The following is a 22,860-nucleotide window of genomic DNA, read 5'->3' as shown; positions in this document are numbered from 1 at the left end:
AGCTCCCACATCCTCATGTTTTATTACCCCCCGACCGGAACCTCTAACTGACGCCCCTCCATGTAGCCCTATACTAACCCGACAACTGACTGGTACCCAACAATTAAAACATTATCAGATGCCTCTTCGTCTGAATCCCGGGTCAGCCTATATCGATGCCGCAGGTCAAATGGCACATGCTGACCCAGTCTTCGTATATGTCCCGTTCACGACTACCGATCTCTTGAATTGGAAGACCCACAATTCCTTGTATACTGAGAAACCACAAGCTATGACCGATCTGTTCACCTCGATAGTTCAGACACATAACCCGACATGGGCTGATTGCCAGCAGTTATTAATGACTTTGTTCAATAATGAGGAAAGGACAAGAATTAATCAAGCGGCCATTAAAGCGCTAGAGGATAAAGCCTGTGCTTTGAATCAAGCCAATCCATCAGCATGGGCCGCAACACATTATCCTAACACCGATCCCGATTGGAATGTAAATGGTGCTGATATGGTTCAACTCAGAGCCTATAGAGACGCTATAATTGCTGGCATGAAAGCTGGAGGAAAGAAAGCCATTAATATGTCGAAGACAGTTGAGGTGATTCAGAAAAGTGATGAAGCGCCCAGTGTCTTTTATGACCGATTATTGGAGGCATACCGCTTGTATACCCCCTTTAATCCGGAAGACGTAGATAATTCCCGAATGGTGAACTCCGCCTTTGTCAGCCAAGCTTACGGAGATATTAAGCGCAAGCTACAGAAGTTAGAAGGGTTTGCAGGTATGTCTATCACCCAACTAATGGAGGTAGCGAATAAAGTATACATGAACAGGGAAACAGAAAGTAAGAAAGAGGAAGAGCGCAAGATGCGTAGAAAGGCAGATATGCTAGCGGTAGCGATCGCAGGCGTAGATAGACGGGGCCCAGATAGAGGCGATAGTAAGTGGAATGAGGAACCTCTAAGTAGAAATCAGTGCGCATACTGTAGGGAAGAAGGGCATTGGAGAAATGAGTGTCCGCGAAGAGAACAGTATGAGAGAGACAGACCTAGGACAGGTTATGGAAACTTTAGAGGCAGAGCGAGAGGTAGAGGAGGCCCCGGAGGGAGTAATGGTAATAGAGGGAGCAATGGGAACAGAGGAAGTGTTAGGGAAGATAGGTATTTTCCAGCAGCGCAAAGGTCCCGCGATAGAGAAGGTAGGGACTTTGTAGGATTGGCTGACACGGTCATGGAGGACTATTGATACCGACCAGGCTCCATCCCCCTTGGTCGAGCGGAGCCTATGGTCGATGTATCAATAGGGGGAAAAAGGAGTGCGTTCATGATCGACACTGGTGCTGAACATTCAGTAGTGACTAATCTAGTTGCTCCTCCATCTGGAAGGACTATTACTGTAATAGGAGCAACTGGAAGAAGTGCTGAAAAACCGGTTCTTAAAAGTCGACTCTGTACATTGGGAGGCCACGTAGTAAAACATCAATTCCTTTATATGCCTGAATGTCCAGTCCAATTGCTGGGACGTGATATGCTATCTAAGTTACAAGCGCAGATTACGTTCCTACCAAATGGAACAACATCCTTAAAGTTTAATGGACCTTCAGGTATTATGACATTATCCGTACCAAAGGAAGAAGAGTGGCGACTTTATACAGCGTTGACTAGCCAAAACCCTAGGAGTGATGAGTCCTTATTCAACATACCAGGAGTTTGGGCAGAGAACAACCCACCAGGACTGGCCCGCAATATTCCACCTATTAAAATTGAACTAAAACTTGGGGTTTATCCAGTGAGCCTAAGACAATATCACATCCCGCAGAAGGCTAAGAAGAACATCCAATCTTATCTGGATAAGTTCATACGGTATGGTATCCTAAAATTCTGTACTTCCCCCTGGAACACCCCATTGCTGCCTGTTCAAAAGCCCGGTACAGATGAGTATCGACCTGTGCAGGACTTGAGAGCAGTCAATGATGTGGTTGTTAGTATACATCCAGTTGTACCCAATCCATATAACCTGCTTGCTTTAATTCTGGGCGGGGCTACTTACTTTACAGTCTTAGACCTCAAAGATGCCTTCTTTTGCCTCCGAATTGCCGCAGAAAGTCAATGTATCTTCGCTTTCCAATGGGAAAACGCTGTAACGGGCTCAAAACGCCAAATGACCTGGACAAGACTGCCCCAAGGGTTTAAAAATTCACCTACCCTATTTGGTTCAGCTCTAAGTCAAGATTTACTGGATTTCGAGTCCATCCCAGGAGAGTGTGTATTGTTACAATATGTAGATGACTTGTTGATAGCAGCAGTTACAAAGGAAATATGTCAGCAAGCAATGCACGATCTACTACACATTCTCTGGAAGGCAGGATACAAGGTGTCTAGAAAGAAGGCTCAGTTGTGTTTGCCAACTGTCAAATATCTGGGATTCCATATCTCTGAAGGTCAAAGAATTATGGGGCCAGAGAGAAAAGAAGCTGTGTGCCAAATACCGATACCCAAGAATAGAAGACAAGTGCGAGAATTCTTGGGGGCAGCAGGCTTCTGTAGGATATGGATTCCCAGCTATGCGATACTGGCAAAACCTCTGTATGCAGCTATCAAAGGTACAGAGCACGACCCCTTCTTATGGACTCAAGAACAGCAAACGGCATTTGAAGATGCGAAGAAGGCTTTGATGAGTGCCCCAGCATTAGGTCTACCTGATCACACACGACCATTCTACCTGTATGTACATGAGCAAAGAAGAATGGCTGTGGGAGTATTGACACAGTACTTGGGATCATGGCAAAGACCTGTTGCCTACATGTCTAAGCAACTGGATGCAGTGGCCAGCGGACTTCCACCTTGTCTAAGAGCAGTAGCTGCAGCCGCCCTGCTAGTAGCTGAAGCCGATAAACTCACTCTGGGTCAAGAACTTTATGTACGAGTCCCACATGCAGTACAGACGTTGTTGGATTATAAAGGAAATCATTGGTTTAGTAACAGCCGTATGACCAAGTATCAAGCAATGTTGTGTGAAAACCCAAGAGTGCATTTAGAGACTGTAAACACCTTAAATCCAGCTACTCTTTTGCCACAACCTACTGAAAGTCAACATGATTGTTTGGAAGTAATGGATGAAGTATTTTCAAGTAGACCAGATCTTCGTGATTTTCCCATCCAGAACCCCGACGTTCAATATTACACCGACGGCAGTAGTTATGTGAAAGAAGGGATCCGCTATGCAGGATATGCAGTAACAACAATAGACAAGGTGATAGAAGCTCGGCCACTGGCGAAAGGAACATCAGCACAAAAGGCAGAATTGATAGCACTAACACGAGCGTTACAATTGGCTGAAGGTTTAAGAGTGAACATCTACACGGACTCCAAGTATGCGTTTTTAACCACTCATGCCCACGGAGCTTTGTATAAAGAAAGAGGACTATTGAATTCAGAAGGCAAAGAAATAAAGTACGCAGCTGAAATCCTACAACTATTGGAAGCAGTGTGGGAGCCGAAAGAAGTCGGTATCATACATTGTCGAGCGCATCTGAGAGGAGATGGTGATGTAACCAAGGGAAATCGGATGGCAGATAGTGCAGCTAAGCGTGCCGCTGAATCGGGAAGACAGGAATATGTGGGGCATATAGCTGCTCTTATACCAACTCCACTGTCTCAATGGACTCCAGTTTATACAGCTCAAGAAGAGGAGTGGTTAAAGACTGAACCTGGAAAGTATTTGGAGAACAAGTGGTATCAGCTAGAAGATGGAAGAATAGTCATTCCAGCATCACTAGCGGTAGAAATTGTCCAAAATTATCACAACGGGACACCTTCTGGGAGAGACAGCACAGAGGAATCTCTCAGAAAACATTTCTACATACCAAGATTGTCCAACTTGACTCAGGCCATTGTACGAAGGTGTGTAACGTGTGCTAAAAATAATGCAAGACAAGAACCAGTAAAGCCACCAGGAGTCCAGTTTATGGGGGGACTCCCCATGTCCGATTTACAAATTGACTTTACAGTGATGCCTAAATCGGGTGGACATCGTTACCTGCTGGTAATTGTGTGTACCTATTCAGGCTGGGTAGAAGCATGTCCTACTCGTACAGAGAAAGCAGGAGAAGTTGTGAGATTCCTGCTACGAGAAATAATACCCCGATATGGACTACCCTGCTCTATAGGATCGGACAATGGTCCAGCTTTTGTTCATCAGTGCCTACAACAATTGACTCATATGCTTGGTATAAAGTGGAGGCTTCATACAGCATATAGACCCCAGAGTTCTGGTAAGGTAGAGAGAATGAATAGAACTATTAAGAATCAGTTGGCTAAAATGTGTCAGGAAACCCAACTTAAGTGGAACGTTCTCTTACCCATAGCTCTATTGCGAATCCGCAGTACCCCTACCAGAAGGATGGGCCTCTCTCCTTTTGAAATCATGTATGGGCGACCACCTCCCGTACTTGGTAACTTAAGGGGGGATTTGAGTCAGTTGGGAGAAGGAATTACCCGGCAGCAGGTTGTAGAGTTGGGTAAGACTATGGAGGAGGTACAGAAATGGGTACAAGATAGATTACCTGTGAATATTTATCCCCCTGTTCATAGTTATCATCCAGGAGACCAAGTGTGGATTAAAGAGTGGAATAATGTACCGTTAGGGCCCAAGTGGAGAGGTCCTTATGTTGTTCTTTTGTCTACCCCCACAGCGATAAAAGTAGCCGAAGTGACTCCGTGGATACATCACTCCAGGGTTAAACCAGCAGCAGTCGATTCTTGGCAAGTTACAGCAGATCCAGAGAATCCCTGCAAGATCCGGTTGAAACGCACAACTCATTCGGAGTAACGAGGAACTTTGTGGATTACAAAATTTTATTTGTTTCAGAGACTTGGTACGTGAGTGAGAAGGCCATAATAAAGCCTGTCCGCCCACCGACGTATAGTATATAAGCCAGGGAAAGTCTCGAAAGGACTCCTGTGAAGACGAGCAGAACTCCATTCCCTGCAGCCCTTACATCCTGGAAGCTGAGGTGCCTTCGCACGGACGAAGACTGAGGATGACGACGAAAGATGTGTTCTTGATAATGTTTATTTATGTGTATTTTTATATTCAGGGAGGTAGAGGTACCGACACTCCTAGCTGTAAGGTATGCATTAAGACTACAAGAACAGGTAACCATATTTCCCAAACCCTAATTTGGCATTCACAATACGAGTGTAAAGGAGATGTATCAAGATGTAGATACCTAAATATAGAATATAGTGTGTGCCATTTAGGAGTAGGAGAACCTAAGTGCTTCAGTCCGGAGTATCAACCTCGTACAATTTGGTTGACTCTCAGGAATGGAGATCCTCAGGGGACCCTAATTAACAAGACAGTATTAGAATCCGTATATTCTTCGGGTGTTCTGCTATTTGATGCGTGTAAGGCGATATCAAGTGGTAGAAAGCCGTGGAATGTATGTGGGGATCTTAGATGGGAGAGGACGTATGGGTCTAACGATAAATATATTTGTCCCAGTAGTAAAAATAAATATGTGAGTCCTAGATGCCCAAATAGAGATTATAACTTTTGCCCATATTGGTCTTGTGTGGGGTGGGCAACTTGGGGACAGACAGTAGACAAGGACATGATAGTGACTAAGTTGCCTACCAGCCCATATTGTAAGTCTATGGAATGCAACCCAGTCCATATACTTATAAATAACCCCGACAAGTTCTTAGACAAGTATGGTAATTTATTTGGGTTTCAAATATATGGGACGGGTTTAGATCCTGGGACAGTATTGTTTATAGGGATAGAGACTGATACGGTATCCTCCCAGACTCATCAAGTATACCATTCCTTTTATGAAGAGATGAGTATAGATAATAAGATCCCCCATAATGCTAAAAACCTGTTCATTGATTTAGCTGAAAGTATTGCCGGTAGTCTTAATGTTACCAACTGCTATGTGTGTGGAGGTACTAACATGGGAGACCAATGGCCTTGGGAAGCAAAGGAGGTAATGTCCGGTTCTGAGGCAGTTGACCAATTAATATCTACACAAGCCGATTATCATATGAGTGTTAGAGGTAAATCTGAGTGGAGATTAAAGACCTCCATCATAGGTTATGTTTGCATAGCAAGGAAAGGAATGATGTATAATACTTCTGTAGGAGAATTAACTTGTCTAGGGCAAAAAGCTTATGATGATGATACAAAGAATACAACTTGGTGGTCGGCTTCAAATGTCTCAGAACCATCTAACCCGTTTGCTAGATACGCCAATTTAAAGGATGTGTGGTTTGATTTATCCATCACATCTACCTGGAGAGCCCCAGCAAATTTGTACTGGATCTGTGGTAAGAAAGCCTATTCGGAGTTGCCACAGGACTGGGAAGGGGCATGTGTGTTGGGTATGCTCAAACCATCCTTCTTCTTGTTACCTATTGAAACAGGTGAGACTTTAGGTGTTAAAGTATATGATGTGAATCATAGGAAGAAAAGGGGACCCATAGAGATAGGCGCCTGGGAAGATAATGAATGGCCTCCCCAGCGTATTATAGATTATTATGGGCCAGCCACGTGGGCAGAAGATGGTACCTTTGGTTATAGAACCCCTATTTATATGCTCAACCGTATTATAAGATTACAGGCGGTGGTTGAGATTATTACTAACGAGACATCACAAGCGCTCAATCTTCTAGCGAAGCATAATACCAGGATGAGGACAGCAGTATACCAAAATAGATTAGCCTTGGATTACCTTTTGGCAGTAGAGGGAGGTGTATGTGGGAAGTTTAACCTGAGCAATTGCTGTCTTCAAATAGATGACGAAGGGCAAGCAATAGCTGAGCTTACTAGCCATATGGTTAAACTAGCGCATGTGCCTACTCAGGTATAGAAAGGGTATAATCCAAGTAGTTGGTTTGGTAGCTGGTATGAGTGGTTTGGAGGGCTTAAGGCAGTGGTAGGTGGAGTCCTACTGATTTTAATGTTGTGTCTACTCCTGCCGTGTCTTATACCCTTAGTAGTTAGGTCTGTGCAAAGCCTGATAAAAAATATAGCAGAGAGGAAGGCTGCTGCACAGATAATGGCAATTTATAAATATAAGGCTCTAGATCAGGGAGAACCAATGCAGGAAGATGAGTGTTGAAGATTCACATCATAAGATAAGTCTGGTCTGGTTCAAGGTAACTTGCGGTGTATGCAAACTAAGGTTAAGTGATGCCTCAAGTAATTGTGAAATATCAAGAGGCATCAAAGGGGGGAATGTGGTGGAATCTCGGTAAAAATAAATTTAGTAGGCCGAGATTACCACGTGGCATGTGTACGTGCATATGCTGACGTATCGATCAGTTGGTTGCACGAGGCAAGATACGATCAGTAGTGTACGGAGCATGTGCAAGAATACAGGATGTAGTATTCCCCTCCTCCATTATGCTGGACAGGCCATGCGGTCAAGCAGGAAGTTAATTCTTATTTGTATTGATTGGTCAAGAGAATGTGCGGGTGGAGCTTAATATGGGAGGAGTTATGTGCCTATATAAGGAGCCTGCACTATTGTCCGGGGCTCAGAACTTGCTGTATTTTTGGTGACGTTAGTCCCTCTGAGTCCCGATCGGTGATCCAATAAAGAATCTCTTCCTTCCTGAAGAAACCTGTGTCCATCTCTCTGTGCTTTGCTTCCGTCAGTTTCTCCGGTATCAGGGGGGGCACAAAGGGGGGCACAGCCTGATCTAGGGGGGCCATGGCCCCCCCTAGTGACGCCACTGTCCATCTAGCCTCTGCTTGGTGTAGATTTTTGTTCAAAACTTCCCCTCTCCAATGTACTTTGACTTTTTCAATGGGTAAAAACTGCAGACCACCTGGGTCTCTTCCGTGTACATTATTAAAGTGTTTTGACAAATTGTTTGTGGATAATCCTTTTTTAATATTTCTTATATGTTCCGACACTCTATATTTTCAGGGATCTTTTAGATCTTCCTACATATTGTTTTGGACAGGGGCATGTGAGTAGGCAGATTACCCCTGTTGTGTTGCAGGATGCAGTAATAACCTAAATTTAGACCATGTTCAAGACAATTTTCTCTCTCTAGACAATCAGAAAAAATACAGAGTGAAATCTAATATGGACTGCAACACAACAGGGATAATCTACCTACTCACATGCCCTATCCAAAACAATATTTTGAAAATAAGAGTGTTGGAATATATGAAATAGTAAAAAAGGAAGCCTGTATAGGCACCCTGTAACATGTGATATAGAGTCTGATACGGCTCTATACTGTGTGAGTTCTATTCCATCAGTATTTTCCTGATTTTATTTTTTTCATGATGTGTTTTTTTTATTTTTATATTTTATAGAATATCCAGTTTTGTTGGAACATAGACATAGGTAACTTATATATGTTTTCCATTCAGGGTGTACACTCCATTTATATTTTGTCTACCTTAGAATGTGCTATACTAATTTAGTTTTCTTCTTCTTTTAAGTTTTGTTTGTTTTGGAAGCACGTTGGTGATGGAAACTGGAAGACCTAATCACAGGATATTTATTTTGCGACTTCCACAATTAAAACCTTAAAGACGGTGGGTGTTCTATGCCGGCCTTGGGGACCCGGCTCTAAATGCTGAGGGGCAACATAGTACACCCAAGCCGTCCTATATACTTACCCGGTACCGGTGTGGCAGCCCAGGGAATCCCCCTTCTTCCATTCAGGCCCCCCTGGGCCATGTGATCGAGAAGTCATACCATAATGAACGTAGGAAGGTATAAAAGAGCAAGTCGGTTGTGGTGTGCCGGAACCGACGATGAGGTAGGCCTGAGAAAGAAGAGGGCAAAAATTAAATAATCAAATTTATTACAAACAACCAATACAAATACACATATCAACCAGACATCTTTAAATGCATTTCGTAATTCTTGTACTGGGTTCGGTATGTACCGTGAGTAAGAGGATGATTTCCAGCGCCCCAGTGCTTTTATAACATGAACTGGAATGTTAACACTGGAGGCTGTGGATGCTGCCCCTTTGCGGAAGGAGTGCCCCGAGTAGTTAGCTGGGTTGAGGCCCAGCTGAGTGAGTAAAGACCTGACGTAGGTCATGAAGGTTGTAGTGGTGAGTACCGAACTTTGTAAAATTAATAATGGTTGTGATGGTAGTGAGTTATGATGCTGTATGTATGCATCAAGAATTGTGACGGGGCACCACCTGTTGTGCATAGGATAGTACGCTACTTCTACTGGTGCATGCTGACTGGTCTTGGAGTGAGGCAGAGTCAGGATGTAATGATCCATGTGTTTTGTTAAGTGGGAATAGAGGAGAACAGGAGTAGATTGTGTGGCGTTGGTCGTAGTGAATGCTCTAGGTCTTAAAAATCCACAGAAAGCTATGTATATTGCTGCTTTGATGACAGAATTTGTGTTGGTGTCAAAAGGTTTTAAATCAAGCAGGTTAGACAATGCTTTGAAGATATGGTTGTCTATGGGTAGCCTCTGTGATGTACGTGTGGGTTCAGATCTCTGAATGCCCCTGAGGATTGTCTTAATCTGGTGAGAGGCCATGAAACTTGTGTTGTTTGGTTGTAAGGTTAGCATATGGTGTTGAATGCCTGTTAGATAAAGTTTAATAGTGTTGTATGACATCTTAAGTTTAAGGTGGCAAAAAGAAGCGAACCCCAACAAAGATGTCGTGACAAATGGTTGCATGATGTTATGATCCGAAAGGAATCTTTTGAATAACGTAAAGGCCCTATCGTATGTTTTATGTGTATTGTTTGACAGTGCCAATTGGGACAGTGACCTGCTATCATGCATAATGGCGTCTAGTCCAGTACTAGTTGCTGAAATGTTGGAATTGTCGTGGCTGTGAGCGCGGCTGACGGGAGTGCTTGATGGAATGCCTGGAATTTAAAACAAGACAAACTGTCAGCAGCTGTGTTACATACACCTGGAACATGGAAACAATACAGGAAGAAATTATGACAAGCAGCCAACCAAGTGAGTTTCCCCTCAGAAATCTCATGATCGTAAGGGATTTGGAACAACCTTTGTTGATGATGTGACAGGTTGCCTGGTTATCTGAGTAGCAACGTACTGACAAGTCTGCCGATAAATGACCCCATGCCACGGCAGCCGCCACGATGGGATAGATCTCAAAGAGAGCTGAGGTAGTGGAAAAACCCTCCAAATCCTGAACTGCTGTAGGCCAGCTGCCCTAAAGCCATTCGTTCCAAAAAAATGCTGCAAAACCTGTGGTAGATGCCGCATCTGACCAAATGGTAGGTGATGAGTCAGTCAATTGAGGGAGGAACATACTTTTACCATTCCAAGTGGTTAATAATGTCTTCCACATGCGTAAGTCTGCCGTAGCTTGGGTATCTAAGGACAACCTGTGTGTGTCGTGTAGGAAGAGTGGAAATAGATACAAGAGTCGTGATATGAAGGGGCGGCCTTGAGGTATGATACGCATGGCAAAATTTAGAGAACCCAGCATGGACTGTAGCTCTATGCGGTTGCATGTACCGAGCTGAAGGTAGTGGTTGATGTAGGTAAGAATGTTTCCTATCTTGTCGTGTGGCAGGCTTGCTTGCATCGTGGTTGAGTCTAATTGAATACCCAGGAATGTGATGATCGTGTCTGGAGCCTCGGTTTTCTTTGGGGAGACTGGGACACCTAGCTGCTCGAATAGATTGATGGTAGCTTTAAGGCTACTGGGAGGGGAAGTGTTCTCCTCGACCAGTAAGAAATCATTCAGGTAATGTAATACAGTAGGGAATCTGACAGAATAGCATTCGTAAAAAAACATTTTACCTTTTCTCCTCAAACACAAGACAATATGCACAAAAAGCACATTCTACAAGTGGACAGACAGGCGGGGCTTCTATTTAAAGAACCACCACTAGTTGCCTACAAGAGAGACAGTACCATAAGGGATTTAGTGGTGCAGGCTGATAGCTTACCCCCAACCAAACAACATTTTTATCTAAACCGGTCTTTAATACTAACTCCTGACTTTACTGTAATCACTGTAAAGGGTGAATTCTGTACACATACCCGGACAGGTTAGCAGATTATATAGAAAGTTTTTTTTACTTGTCAATCTGACTTTGTGGTCTATCTTCTGAAGTGTCCATGCGGCGTGGGCTACGTGAGAAAAACCATTTGTGCTTTTAAAGATCATGTGTCATACCTTGTGTCCCGCGCCGTCGCGGTCCCGCTGTCCGTCTTCTCCTGCCGGCGGTGCAGATCTCCAGCTGGCGCGCACGCATCTGGTAGGGCATCCGAGGACGTGCACACAGTAGCCGACATGGGGACGTGACATTAGCTTTAAAAGTGATAGTAGCCTATTTCTACTATCTATTTATATCCTCCCTCATTTCTATCCCTGCCTATCAGAATACACCTTGCCCTATATTAACCTCCTCCTGACATCACGTCCTTGCCCTGTCGTGGTTTATTACAGCCCGAGAGGGCGTTCTGAGTGGTTATCTTTTCTTTGGTTTCTGACTTTGACTTGTTATTCGGTTATTCTCATTTCTGGCTCCCTGAACTTGGCTCTGTCTATTCGCTTACCCGTACCTCTATATCCCGGACCTTGGCGCGTTTGACTATTCTTATCTCTTATTCCTACGTTAAGTCCGGACACTTTAAGGTCTGGTAATACGTCTGCCTGTGCTTGCCTTTATTGTTCTCTGGTTTGCGTGTTGGGGAGTATTAACCTTGACATCATGTCTCTCAACACAAAACCTCCATTGAGAATGCAAATGCAGACATGCCATTCGCATGTCACTTTTGGGAGATAAGATACAATGTATCACAGCTTTGGTATCAGATTCTTGAGAGGGTTGAACTACCCTGTAGGGGTTGTGATAAGAAAGGAGTTTATTGCAGAGGGAAATTCACTGAATGCATCTATTGGACACAGTGTCACCTTAATGAGAAGCTTAAGTGGCACTGGTTCCTCTAGATTCATATGATACCCACTGGAAGGTTAGTCTTGAATTTGAATTATATATTTATGCATGCTAGTGTCGTGGTATGACTGTTGTCTATGTGCTTGAAGATATTGGTTTTGGATGAAACCTTCTTTTTATTCCTGACAGATATTCCTCTCCTTAAGGATAGGACCTCTAGCTCCTCCATCAACCCCCTTCCCCTTTTTAGCAAGGGGTGGAGGGGCCTTGTAGATTTTTGCATATATATTGTATATATATTTACACTCTAACACTTGGTTGTTACGTTTATGTAATATACGTTCTCACATGTGTGTTCTTCTATGATGTGTCTGGTTGTGTAAAGCCCCTTATAATTACCTCTGCTAACAGCACTGCACTTTAGACCATTTCTGGTACTTTATATTTATTTTTATTTATTTTGCTAATTATTTTCCATTGTATTATTTATTGTCTTTTAAGTGCTTTACTTAGATGATTTACTCGCTCTCTGCTTACAGCAGTGTTCTTGAATATAGAGTTATATCTGCCATTAAGCAATTTCAGCTATGTCCTACCTGTCTTTTGGCCCTTAGAGTCCTCTGTACCTAGCTTACTCAGTCTGTTTGCTACTAGCTTTGTTTCTGCTCATCTCTTCGCAACTGGGCCGAAAATCTTGTGACCCAGTGTCCAAGATGGTGGAGGGATGTCGAGAGAGGCTGCTCTACTCAATTATGCAAGGGTGGTGTTGGGAATTATGGTCTGTCCTGTCTATTTGGATCATGTATTTAATGGTGAGTGCACTCTGTTTTTGTAAGGATATCATTGAAAAAGGGGATAACCTGAAACATTTGTACTTGTAAATAAATTATGTAGATTATGTATATGTGTGTGTATATATATGTATTTTTTTTTTAATCCGGTGAGCAGCCATTCTTTACTGCTATCTATCTATCTCTCTCTATATATATATATATATATATATATATATATGTAGTAGTTTGAAAAGCACTCCAAGGACTTCATATAAGGTGAAAATAAACTTAGCTTTTATTCTGCAACAACCAAGGTGATCGACGTTTCAGTCCTACAACAGGACTTTCATCAGGATAACAGTGCATACAAAATGTGACAATATATATAGCAAACATAATTATTCAAAGTACATAGGATACAGCTGAATCTTACCTGAGTTTGTGTGTGCTCCAGTGTCCTGCCGGACGAAAAAACGCGGGCAAAAGCGGATTCTGCATATTGTATTCAGCAGCTGGGGCTGCTGTGAACCTCTGCGTGTTGGAGGTTGTCATGGCAACCAGCCGGGACGCTTAGAGGCGTGTTTACATTCCTGATAGTAGCCGCAAGTGCGATCGGCAGCCTGGACACGGCAGCAACACAACACTCAGTCAAAGAGGAAGATATACATCGGACAGATATATGATGAATACACTCGGGCTGACAGTGTTATACAGAAATACATAGTTAGAAGAAGGGGGGAAGACAAAGCTAGCATATATATACACAGATGCTAAACCGGAGAAATTTATAAGAGATATATCGGATCAGTTAATACATATTCATATTCATGGGGGTATCTAGTACATAATGTAACTAATGCAAATACTACAAAGAATCATCCCCAAATAAATAATAGTTAAAGCGGATACCACTTAGTACAACTGTGTGCATAACCCCATAAGTTAATAATGGAGTGTATTAAGTTCATGCTGAAACAAAACGACTAGGGTCACGGTATGTCTAATTCATCAATTGTACATTATACAGGCATATTAGTACGTCCAGAATGACCACCAACGGTAAATAGCGGTAAATAGCAAAACCGGAGATAACATAACCGAGATGATAATTGATTGATATCATAGGTGGCAAATATGCAATGTAAGGTATCTATGTGATATGTCCCAGGATTCAATACATGAGGGTGGAAGCCTGGAGTGGAGAGGCACGGTGATATATAGATAGATAGCAGTAAAGAATGGCTGCTCACCGGATTTAAAAAAAATAAAAATAAAACTATTGAGAGATATTTAAAAAAGACCAACGTTTCAGTCCCAGCTCGGGACTTTCCACAGGGTCTAAATAACAGTTATTTAAACCCTGAGGAAAGTCCTGAGATGGGACTGAAACGTTGGTCTTTTTGAAATATGTCTCAATACATTTTTTTTTAGATTTTTTTAAATCCGGTGAGCAGCCACTCTTTATTGCTATCTGTGTCTATTGGAGCTTTGGCGTATGTACCCGGTATTGGAGCTATACAAAAGCGTGAGTGCAGTTTTTTTTTCTATTTTTTATATATATATATATAGTGTAAATTGGATTAGCCATATTAGTCCAGTAGACAAGATGCCAAGATTGTCACGGTGGCGGGGGATGTAGAGAGAAATTGGGGGGTAGGTCGATTCAACAGGTGGGATATATTTTAAGTTCAGGAGCAATAGGACGTTTGGTTTGGTTTTGGTAGGTTCCAGCTCGTGACATCATAGCACCATAACTTTCACATATAACTTTATACACAGACAATGACCCCACCATAAATAACATCAATACATCCATATAAACATATAACATCTTATATATAATATATATGTATATGTATATATATATATATATATATATATATATAAGAAAATTTGAAAATCCCCCGCACTCACGCTTAGTTCTGTGTCCAATTTGCCGGGTGCCTGGCATGAACTCCAATAGAAATATATTTGCCAAAAAACTGCCGCTCACCGGTCTTGTAAAAGTCCAAAATTTATTGAAAAATAATTAAAAAAGAGACCAACGTTTCAGTCCCCGTTCGGGACTTTCCTCAGGGTAACAAAACAATAATAAATACATATGCAAAAAACAGACAATATATAGGTAAATCTAATTGGTAAAACTCACCCAGGTGCAGTGAAAACGGATCCACCGTGTGCAATAGCCCTTCCGGGTATGCGCGCGCACACCCGCTGGGACTCCGCCTCCTTTACGTGCACGTGATGCGTGCTAAGCATGTGTTGTATATACAGTTGCTAAGCAACGTGATGTGTGTGAAGTCTGCTGGCTGGACAAGGACAAAATGAAAGATCTAACATACCGGGATGATATAAAGATACGATATCGTATCGACTCTGTGCCCAAGATCTACAATTTAAACGATCTTGTAGTGAAGAATCTTAAACATGTGTGGTTATAAAATCTATACATAATGAAAACAGTGTATGTTACGATTTATTACAGAACTAGAATATAGATGTAAATGTGCTGGATAGCCATGGAAATGTAGAGGTTTTACTTATACCTACAGTGCAGTGTAAATAGTGTATGTTCCTAGAAATGTAAGACATACTTACATACATGGTCAGTGAACATCTAAGTGTAAAAATGCCCTTGAACACTAACAACCGTTCAATGGACACCTATTACAGTGTAAAATACCCGGCCACCATATCTACTAAACAAGTGTATATACAACATACTAAATATAACTATAAAAAGTGAATGTACTAATGCCTTATAATCCGTATCTCTCTATATAATATAGGCAAATACCCGAGTACTCTATAGATCATAATATACAAAATAATACACTATAAAAATTGATACAAGTTACAGGAGTTAAATAAATGCATAATATGGGATATTCTCATTTAACCCTTTCGGAGCCATGGTTCCCAACTGGTAAATCCAAAACGCTTCTTTTTGGAGCAGCATACGACCCCTGTTACCACCCCTTCTTGGGCAAGGTACATGGTCTATACCCACAAATTTGAGTGAGGATAATGGATGTGCTTTCTCCAAAAAATGTTTGGCCACCGGTTTGTCAGATTGGCCATCTCGATAGGCCAGCCTGATACTTGACCGGTGGCCACGTATACGTTCACAGATGGGAGTTTCCGTCTTGCCCACATAATAAAGCCCACAGGGGCACATAAGCTTGTAAATGACATAAGGTGTCTTACAAGTAATGGTGTGTCTAATGTCATATGTTTTATTAGTGTGAGGATGACAAAACTTCTTAGACGGGATCATGTGCCCACACGTGACACATCCTAGGCAACGTACACAGCCACGTATGTTGGACTTCAGTGTCTTTGTGTAACTGTCCACAGGGTCTGTATGTACCAAAATATCACGTAAATTGCGGTTTCTTCTATAGCAGATCATTGGCGGTTCCTTGAAGATCTTAGGCAGGGAGTCGTCAGTGGATACCATCTTCCAATTATCCTTGATGAGTGCTGTTACCTTGTCTGCAGAATTATGGAAGGTCAATGGAAACACCATGCATGGTGAAGAGTGAGCCTTATCCTTTCTTGGGGCTAGCCTGGCTTGGACGAGTGCTTCTCGCAGCACTCTATCTTCATAGCCTCTGTTCACAAACTTCTGGGTCATTGATCTCAATTGTATCTCCGCTGTTTCTATGTTTGAGTTATTCCGTATAACCCTCTGATATTGTGCCTTCGGTATCGATTTTTTCAACGCCCATGGGTGTGCACTCTGGGCGTGCAGGAGAGTGTTTCTGTCGGTTGGTTTCGAAAACAAGGTATATTCAACACCATTTGTTCCATAGGATAATTCTAAATCCAAATATTGGACTGAATGTTCACTGATATTAGAAGTGAACCTGATCGGTGTAGGTAGCTGATTCAGTGTATCCACCATATTCTGAGCTTGTTCGGGTGTGCCCTTCCAGATTATAAGGAGATCATCAATGTAGCGGTAGTACCCCATTATTGATCTAGCATATGGGGTCAGTATGTATTGTATTTCATACATATACATGTATGCATTGGCATATCTTGGTGCTACTGCCGAGCCCATGGAGGTTCCTGCTGTCTGTAGGTACCATTGATCTTCAAATCTGAAATAGTTGTGATTCAAAATAAACAATAATAACTCCAGTGCCGCTTCTATGGGGGGGCCTTGATAGAATGGTGTATTGCATAATACTTGCCGCATCGCCTCTACCCCTTCTATATGTGGAATAACTGTATATAGATTGGATACATCCATGGTAATAAAAATCGGATTCGTGTCTTCAAACTCCAATGCTTTAAGATGTTGTAGTAGAGACTGCGTGTCTTTGACACAAGTATACAGAGCTTCAACTGGTTTTTTGAAGATGAAATCTAGCCACTGTGCAATGGGTTCAAGTATGCCATCGATGGCTGAGACGATGGGTCTCCCAGGTGGTCTCTGTGCATTTTTGTGTATTTTGGGGATACTGTATATCACCGGAGTGCGGGGGTGGGTTTTGTTCAAAAAATGATATAATTCTGTATTTATGTATCCAGCCCTTAGGTACATGTCCAGTATATCTACTAGTTTATTCTGTATTTCTACTGTGGGATCTCCCTTTAATTGGAAATACGTGTCGGTGTCCATGAGCTGTCTTTTCAAATCGTCGGAGTAATATCCATAGTCCATGAGGACAATGCCGCCTCCCTTATCCGCCGGTCGGATAACTATCGTGGAGTCGTTAGACAGTTCTCTGAGTAGAAATCGCTCTTGTTTAGTCATATTGTACTGTGGTTTGGACCTGCAAGAAAAAATCTCCTGGGACATCTTAGCAGTAGAGGATAAAAAAGTTTTGATCGTATGTTTGGTGCTGTGTGGATCAAATGTCGATCTTGTCTTGAATCTACCGGTTCCCATATCAGCCTCTGATGGCTCATTTGTTGAAGCATTTTGAAAAAATTCCTTCAGTCTCATATGTCTCCCGAATTGAAATAATTCAGTACTCCATTTAAATGTATTAGGACCACAGGTAGGTATAAACGACAACCCTTTGCTTAACGTGCTGATTTCAATTGTACTGAGAGGTCTTCGGGAGAGATTGAAGATGGGGTTTACCTCCTGAGCGGTGGTTTCCCCTTGGGCACCAGATTTGGTCTTACGGCCTCTCCTGATCCTGTGTCTTCGTCTCCTCGGTTTTTGCTTCTGGTAATAGTCCCTGAACCCACTTGGCCTAAAAAAGGAGTGGGTTCTGGTTGTGCATCGCTCTCAGACGCTGACTCCCCTGATGTGATGTCCACCGTGGGGATGTTGGGGCGCACAATTCTTTTCCTAAATCTCCTAGGTCTAGGAGGGCGATCGCCTGCAAGCCATCGATATACACGATGATCGTGATAATCTTGCTGTACTCTCTCAAACTTTTGTTTCTTGAATTTCACCAATTCCATTTTATATTTGAGTACTTCTGTTTTAAGTTGCTGCTGGATCTTGACGCCCTCACTTGAGGATAATAATACTGAGTGTTCTATTTCCATCTCAGCTATATTGCGCTTAACATCCACCAAATCAGATTTCACATCTTTGATAGCTATAAGCATAAGATCTAATGAGGCCCTGTTGAGTACATGGGTCCAGTCCCTGCATACAGTGGCCTTAAGCCTTCCTATGGTAGGTATGTTGAGAAGTCTGAATCCTCGAGGGATCATCTTAGCCTTATAGTAATCGGACAGAAAAATACCATGTAGATCTAAGTCCGTGCTTTTTTTGTGTAGCCGGAGTAGCTTGAAATAGACATCTTTAGGGGTGACATTACTGGGGAAACCCTGGCTGGTTTCATCCCATAATATATCTGCTGCCTCCTCTGATGAAAATTGGAGGGTTTCAGCATGTTCACTATAAGCTCCTGCTTGTACCAAAAAATCATCCATGTTTAAAAACAAAAACCGGCAAAGGATACCAATTAAACAAACCGCATATGGTCAGTATGCACTTCAAACAAAACCCATATATATAACATAAAACGTGAAAATGATTTTTCACTCACTGCTGGTGCAAAGAGGGTAAGAGGTAGAGTACTTGCCCTCTATACCATACAAGAAAATTTGAAAATCCCCCGCACTCACGCTTAGTTCTGTGTCCAATTTGCCGGGTGCCTGGCATGAACTCCAATAGAAATATATTTGCCAAAAAACTGCCGCTCACCGGTCTTGTAAAAGTCCAAAATTTATTGAAAAATAATTAAAAAAGAGACCAACGTTTCAGTCCCCGTTCGGGACTTTCCTCAGGGTAACAAAACAATAATAAATACATATGCAAAAAACAGACAATATATAGGTAAATCTAATTGGTAAAACTCACCCAGGTGCAGTGAAAACGGATCCACCGTGTGCAATAGCCCTTCCGGGTATGCGCGCGCACACCCGCTGGGACTCCGCCTCCTTTACGTGCACGTGATGCGTGCTAAGCATGTGTTGTATATACAGTTGCTAAGCAACGTGATGTGTGTGAAGTCTGCTGGCTGGACAAGGACAAAATGAAAGATCTAACATACCGGGATGATATAAAGATACGATATCGTATCGACTCTGTGCCCAAGATCTACAATTTAAACGATGGTATCCACTGACGACTCCCTGCCTAAGATCTTCAAGGAACCGCCAATGATCTGCTATAGAAGAAACCACAATTTACGTGATATTTTGGTACATACAGACCCTGTGGACAGTTACACAAAGACACTGAAGTCCAACATACGTGGCTGTGTACGTTGCCTAGGATGTGTCACGTGTGGGCACATGATCCCGTCTAAGAAGTTTTGTCATCCTCACACTAATAAAACATATGACATTAGACACACCATTACTTGTAAGACACCTTATGTCATTTACAAGCTTATGTGCCCCTGTGGGCTTTATTATGTGGGCAAGACGGAAACTCCCATCTGTGAACGTATACGTGGCCACCGGTCAAGTATCAGGCTGGCCTATCGAGATGGCCAATCTGACAAACCGGTGGCCAAACATTTTTTGGAGAAAGCACATCCATTATCCTCACTCAAATTTGTGGGTATAGACCATGTACCTTGCCCAAGAAGGGGTGGTAACAGGGGTCGTATGCTGCTCCAAAAAGAAGCGTTTTGGATTTACCAGTTGGGAACCATGGCTCCGAAAGGGTTAAATGAGAATATCCCATATTATGCATTTATTTAACTCCTGTAACTTGTATCAATTTTTATAGTGTATTATTTTGTATATTATGATCTATAGAGTACTCGGGTATTTGCCTATATTATATAGAGAGATACGGATTATAAGGCATTAGTACATTCACTTTTTATAGTTATATTTAGTATGTTGTATATACACTTGTTTAGTAGATATGGTGGCCGGGTATTTTACACTGTAATAAGTGTCCATTGAACGGTTGTTAGTGTTCAAGGGCATTTTTACACTTAGATGTTCACTGACCATGTATGTAAGTATGTCTTACATTTCTAGGAACATACACTATTTACACTGCACTGTAGGTATAAGTAAAACCTCTACATTTCCATGGCTATCCAGCACATTTACATCTATATTCTAGTTCTGTAATAAATCGTAACATACACTGTTTTCATTATGTATAGATTTTATAACCACACATGTTTAAGATTCTTCACTACAAGATCGTTTAAATTGTAGATCTTGGGCACAGAGTCGATACGATATCGTATCTTTATATCACCTCGGTATGTTAGATCTTTCATTTTGTCCTTGTCCAGCCAGCAGACTTCACACACATCACGTTGCTTAGCAACTGTATATACAACACATGCTTAGCACGCATCACGTGCACGTAAAGGAGGCGGAGTCCCAGCGGGTGTGCGCGCGCATACCCGGAAGGGCTATTGCACACGGTGGATCCGTTTTCACTGCACCTGGGTGAGTTTTACCAATTAGATTTACCTATATATTGTCTGTTTTTTGCATATGTATTTATTATTGTTTTGTTACCCTGAGGAAAGTCCCGAACGGAAATTTTGGACTTTTACAAGACCGGTGAGCGGCAGTTTTTTGGCAAATATATATATATATATATATATATATATATATATATATCCTGTAGACCACGGTTTCCCAAACTGTGGGTTGCACTGACCCACACCGGGAGACAGTCAGGCCCCTGAGGGCCTGACAACGAGAGGGTGCCCAGCGGCTTGCAATATGTGCTGCTGGGTTCAGGGCTCCTCTGAAACTGGGAGAAAGCCTTGTGCACCTTCCGGTCTGCAGCTTCCCCTCTGCTGCGGGCAGACCATGCAGTAACTGTCAGCAAGCTCGGCCAATCAAAGAGCATTACTGTGGGTTACCCCGGTAACGCTCTGAGACTACACGTGCCAGAGCTCGCGAGACTATGTCTGCATTGTCTGCTCGCGGTGGAGGGGAAGCTGCAGGCAGGACAGCAAAAGCCACCGGACCACCAGGGAGGAAGGAAGATATTTGAATGGCTTTCATCCTCACCTCCCACATTGTCACCATCACCTCCCCCCACATTGTCACCCTCACCTCCTCCCCACATTGTCACCCTCACCTCCCCCCCACATTGTCACCCTCACCTCACCCCCACAAACTGTCACCCTCACCTCACCCCCACACTGTAACCCTCACCTCCCCCCCACACTGTCACCCTCACCTACCCCCCACACTGCCACCCTCACCTACCCTATGTGTGTCTGTATTTGTGTGTCTGTGTACAAGAGTGCATACCTGCATACCTGCATACACACAAATGCATACCTGCATTCAAACATTCACACACATACTCCATGCTTACATTCAAACACACATTGTATATATTTTTAAATACACACAATGCATCCACTATACATGCACTGCAGTCAAACACAACAAACACACCCCTGTATTAAAACACGAAAATTATATATAAACACCCCTTTAGTCAAACACCAACACTACATATTAAAGCACACCTGTGTTTAAAATACATCACTACATACAAATACCCTTGCATTCAGACGCAAGCACTACACACAAGTAAACCACTACATTCCAATATCAACAGTACATACAAATACACCCATACATAGAAACATGGAAACATAGAATGTGACGGCAGATAAGAACCATTCGGCCCATCTAGTCTGCCCAGTTTTCTAAATACTTTTATTAGTCCCTGGCCTTATCTTATATTTAGGATAGCCTTATGCCTATCCCACGCATGCTTAAACTCCTTTACTGTGTTAACCTCTACCACTTCAGATGGAAGGCTATTCCATGCATCCACTACCCTCTCAGTAAAGTAATACTTCCTGGTATTATTTTTAAACCTTTGCCCCTCTAATTTAAGACTACGTCCTCTTGTTGTGGTAGTTTTTCTTCTTTTAAATATAGTCTCCTCCTTTACTGTGTTGATTCCCTTTATGTATTTAAATGTTTCTATCATATCCTCCCCCCCCCCCCCCCATCTCGTCTTTCCTCCAAGCTATACATGTTAAGATCCTTTAACCTTTCCTGGTAAGTTTTAACCTGCAATCCATGAACCAGTTTAGTAGCCCTTCTTGAACTCTCTCTAAGGTATCAATATCCTTCTGAAGATATGGTCTCCAGTACTGTGTACAGTACTCCAAGTGAGGTCTCACCAGTGTTCTGTACAATGGCATGCGCACTTCCCTCTTTCTACTGCTAATACCTCTCCCTATACAAACAAGCATTCTGCTAGCATTTCCTGCTGCTCTATTACATTGTCTGCCTACCTTAAAGTCATCAGAAATAATCACCCCTAAATCCCTTTCCTCAAGATGTTGAGGTTAGGAGTCTATCAAATATTCTGTACTCTGCCCTTGGGTTTTTACGTCCAAGATGAATTATCTTGCACTTATCCACATTAAATGTCAGTTGCCACAACTCTGACCATTTTTCTAGTTTACCTAAATCATTTGCCATTTGGCTTATCCCCCCTGGAACATCAACCCTGTTACATATCTTAGTATCATCCGCAAAAAGACACACCTTACCATCAAGACCTTCTGCAATATCACTAATAAAAATATTAAAGAGAATGGGTCCAAGTACAGATCCCTGAGGTACCCCACTGGTGACAAGCCCAAGCTTCGAATATACTCCATTGACTACAACCCTCTGTTGCCTGTCACTCAGCCACTGCCTTACCCATTCAACAATATTGGAATCCAAACTCAAAGATTGTAGTTTATTGATAAGCCTTCTATGTGCAAC

The 22,860-nt window shown here is 42.4% G+C and overlaps 1 protein-coding gene across 1 annotated transcript in view; it reads right to left on the bottom strand.

Moving 5' to 3' along the window:
- Window positions 1–17,605, bottom strand: part of LOC134586213 (probable cation-transporting ATPase 13A4) — a 130,514-nt gene extending 112,909 nt beyond the window's left edge. The window contains exon 1 of the mRNA XM_063441709.1: window positions 16,019–17,605. Coding sequence (XP_063297779.1) covers window positions 16,019–17,605 — 1,587 coding nt within the window. The remainder of the gene's footprint in view (window positions 1–16,018) is intronic.
- Between the last annotated feature and the right edge of the window lie 5,255 nt (window positions 17,606–22,860).

Source organism: Pelobates fuscus, chromosome 2 (genome assembly GCF_036172605.1).
Source record: "Pelobates fuscus isolate aPelFus1 chromosome 2, aPelFus1.pri, whole genome shotgun sequence".
NCBI lineage: Eukaryota > Metazoa > Chordata > Amphibia > Anura > Pelobatidae > Pelobates > Pelobates fuscus.
The sequence above is the reverse complement of the archived record's forward strand: the minus strand, read 5'-3'. Positions and strand labels throughout refer to the sequence as shown.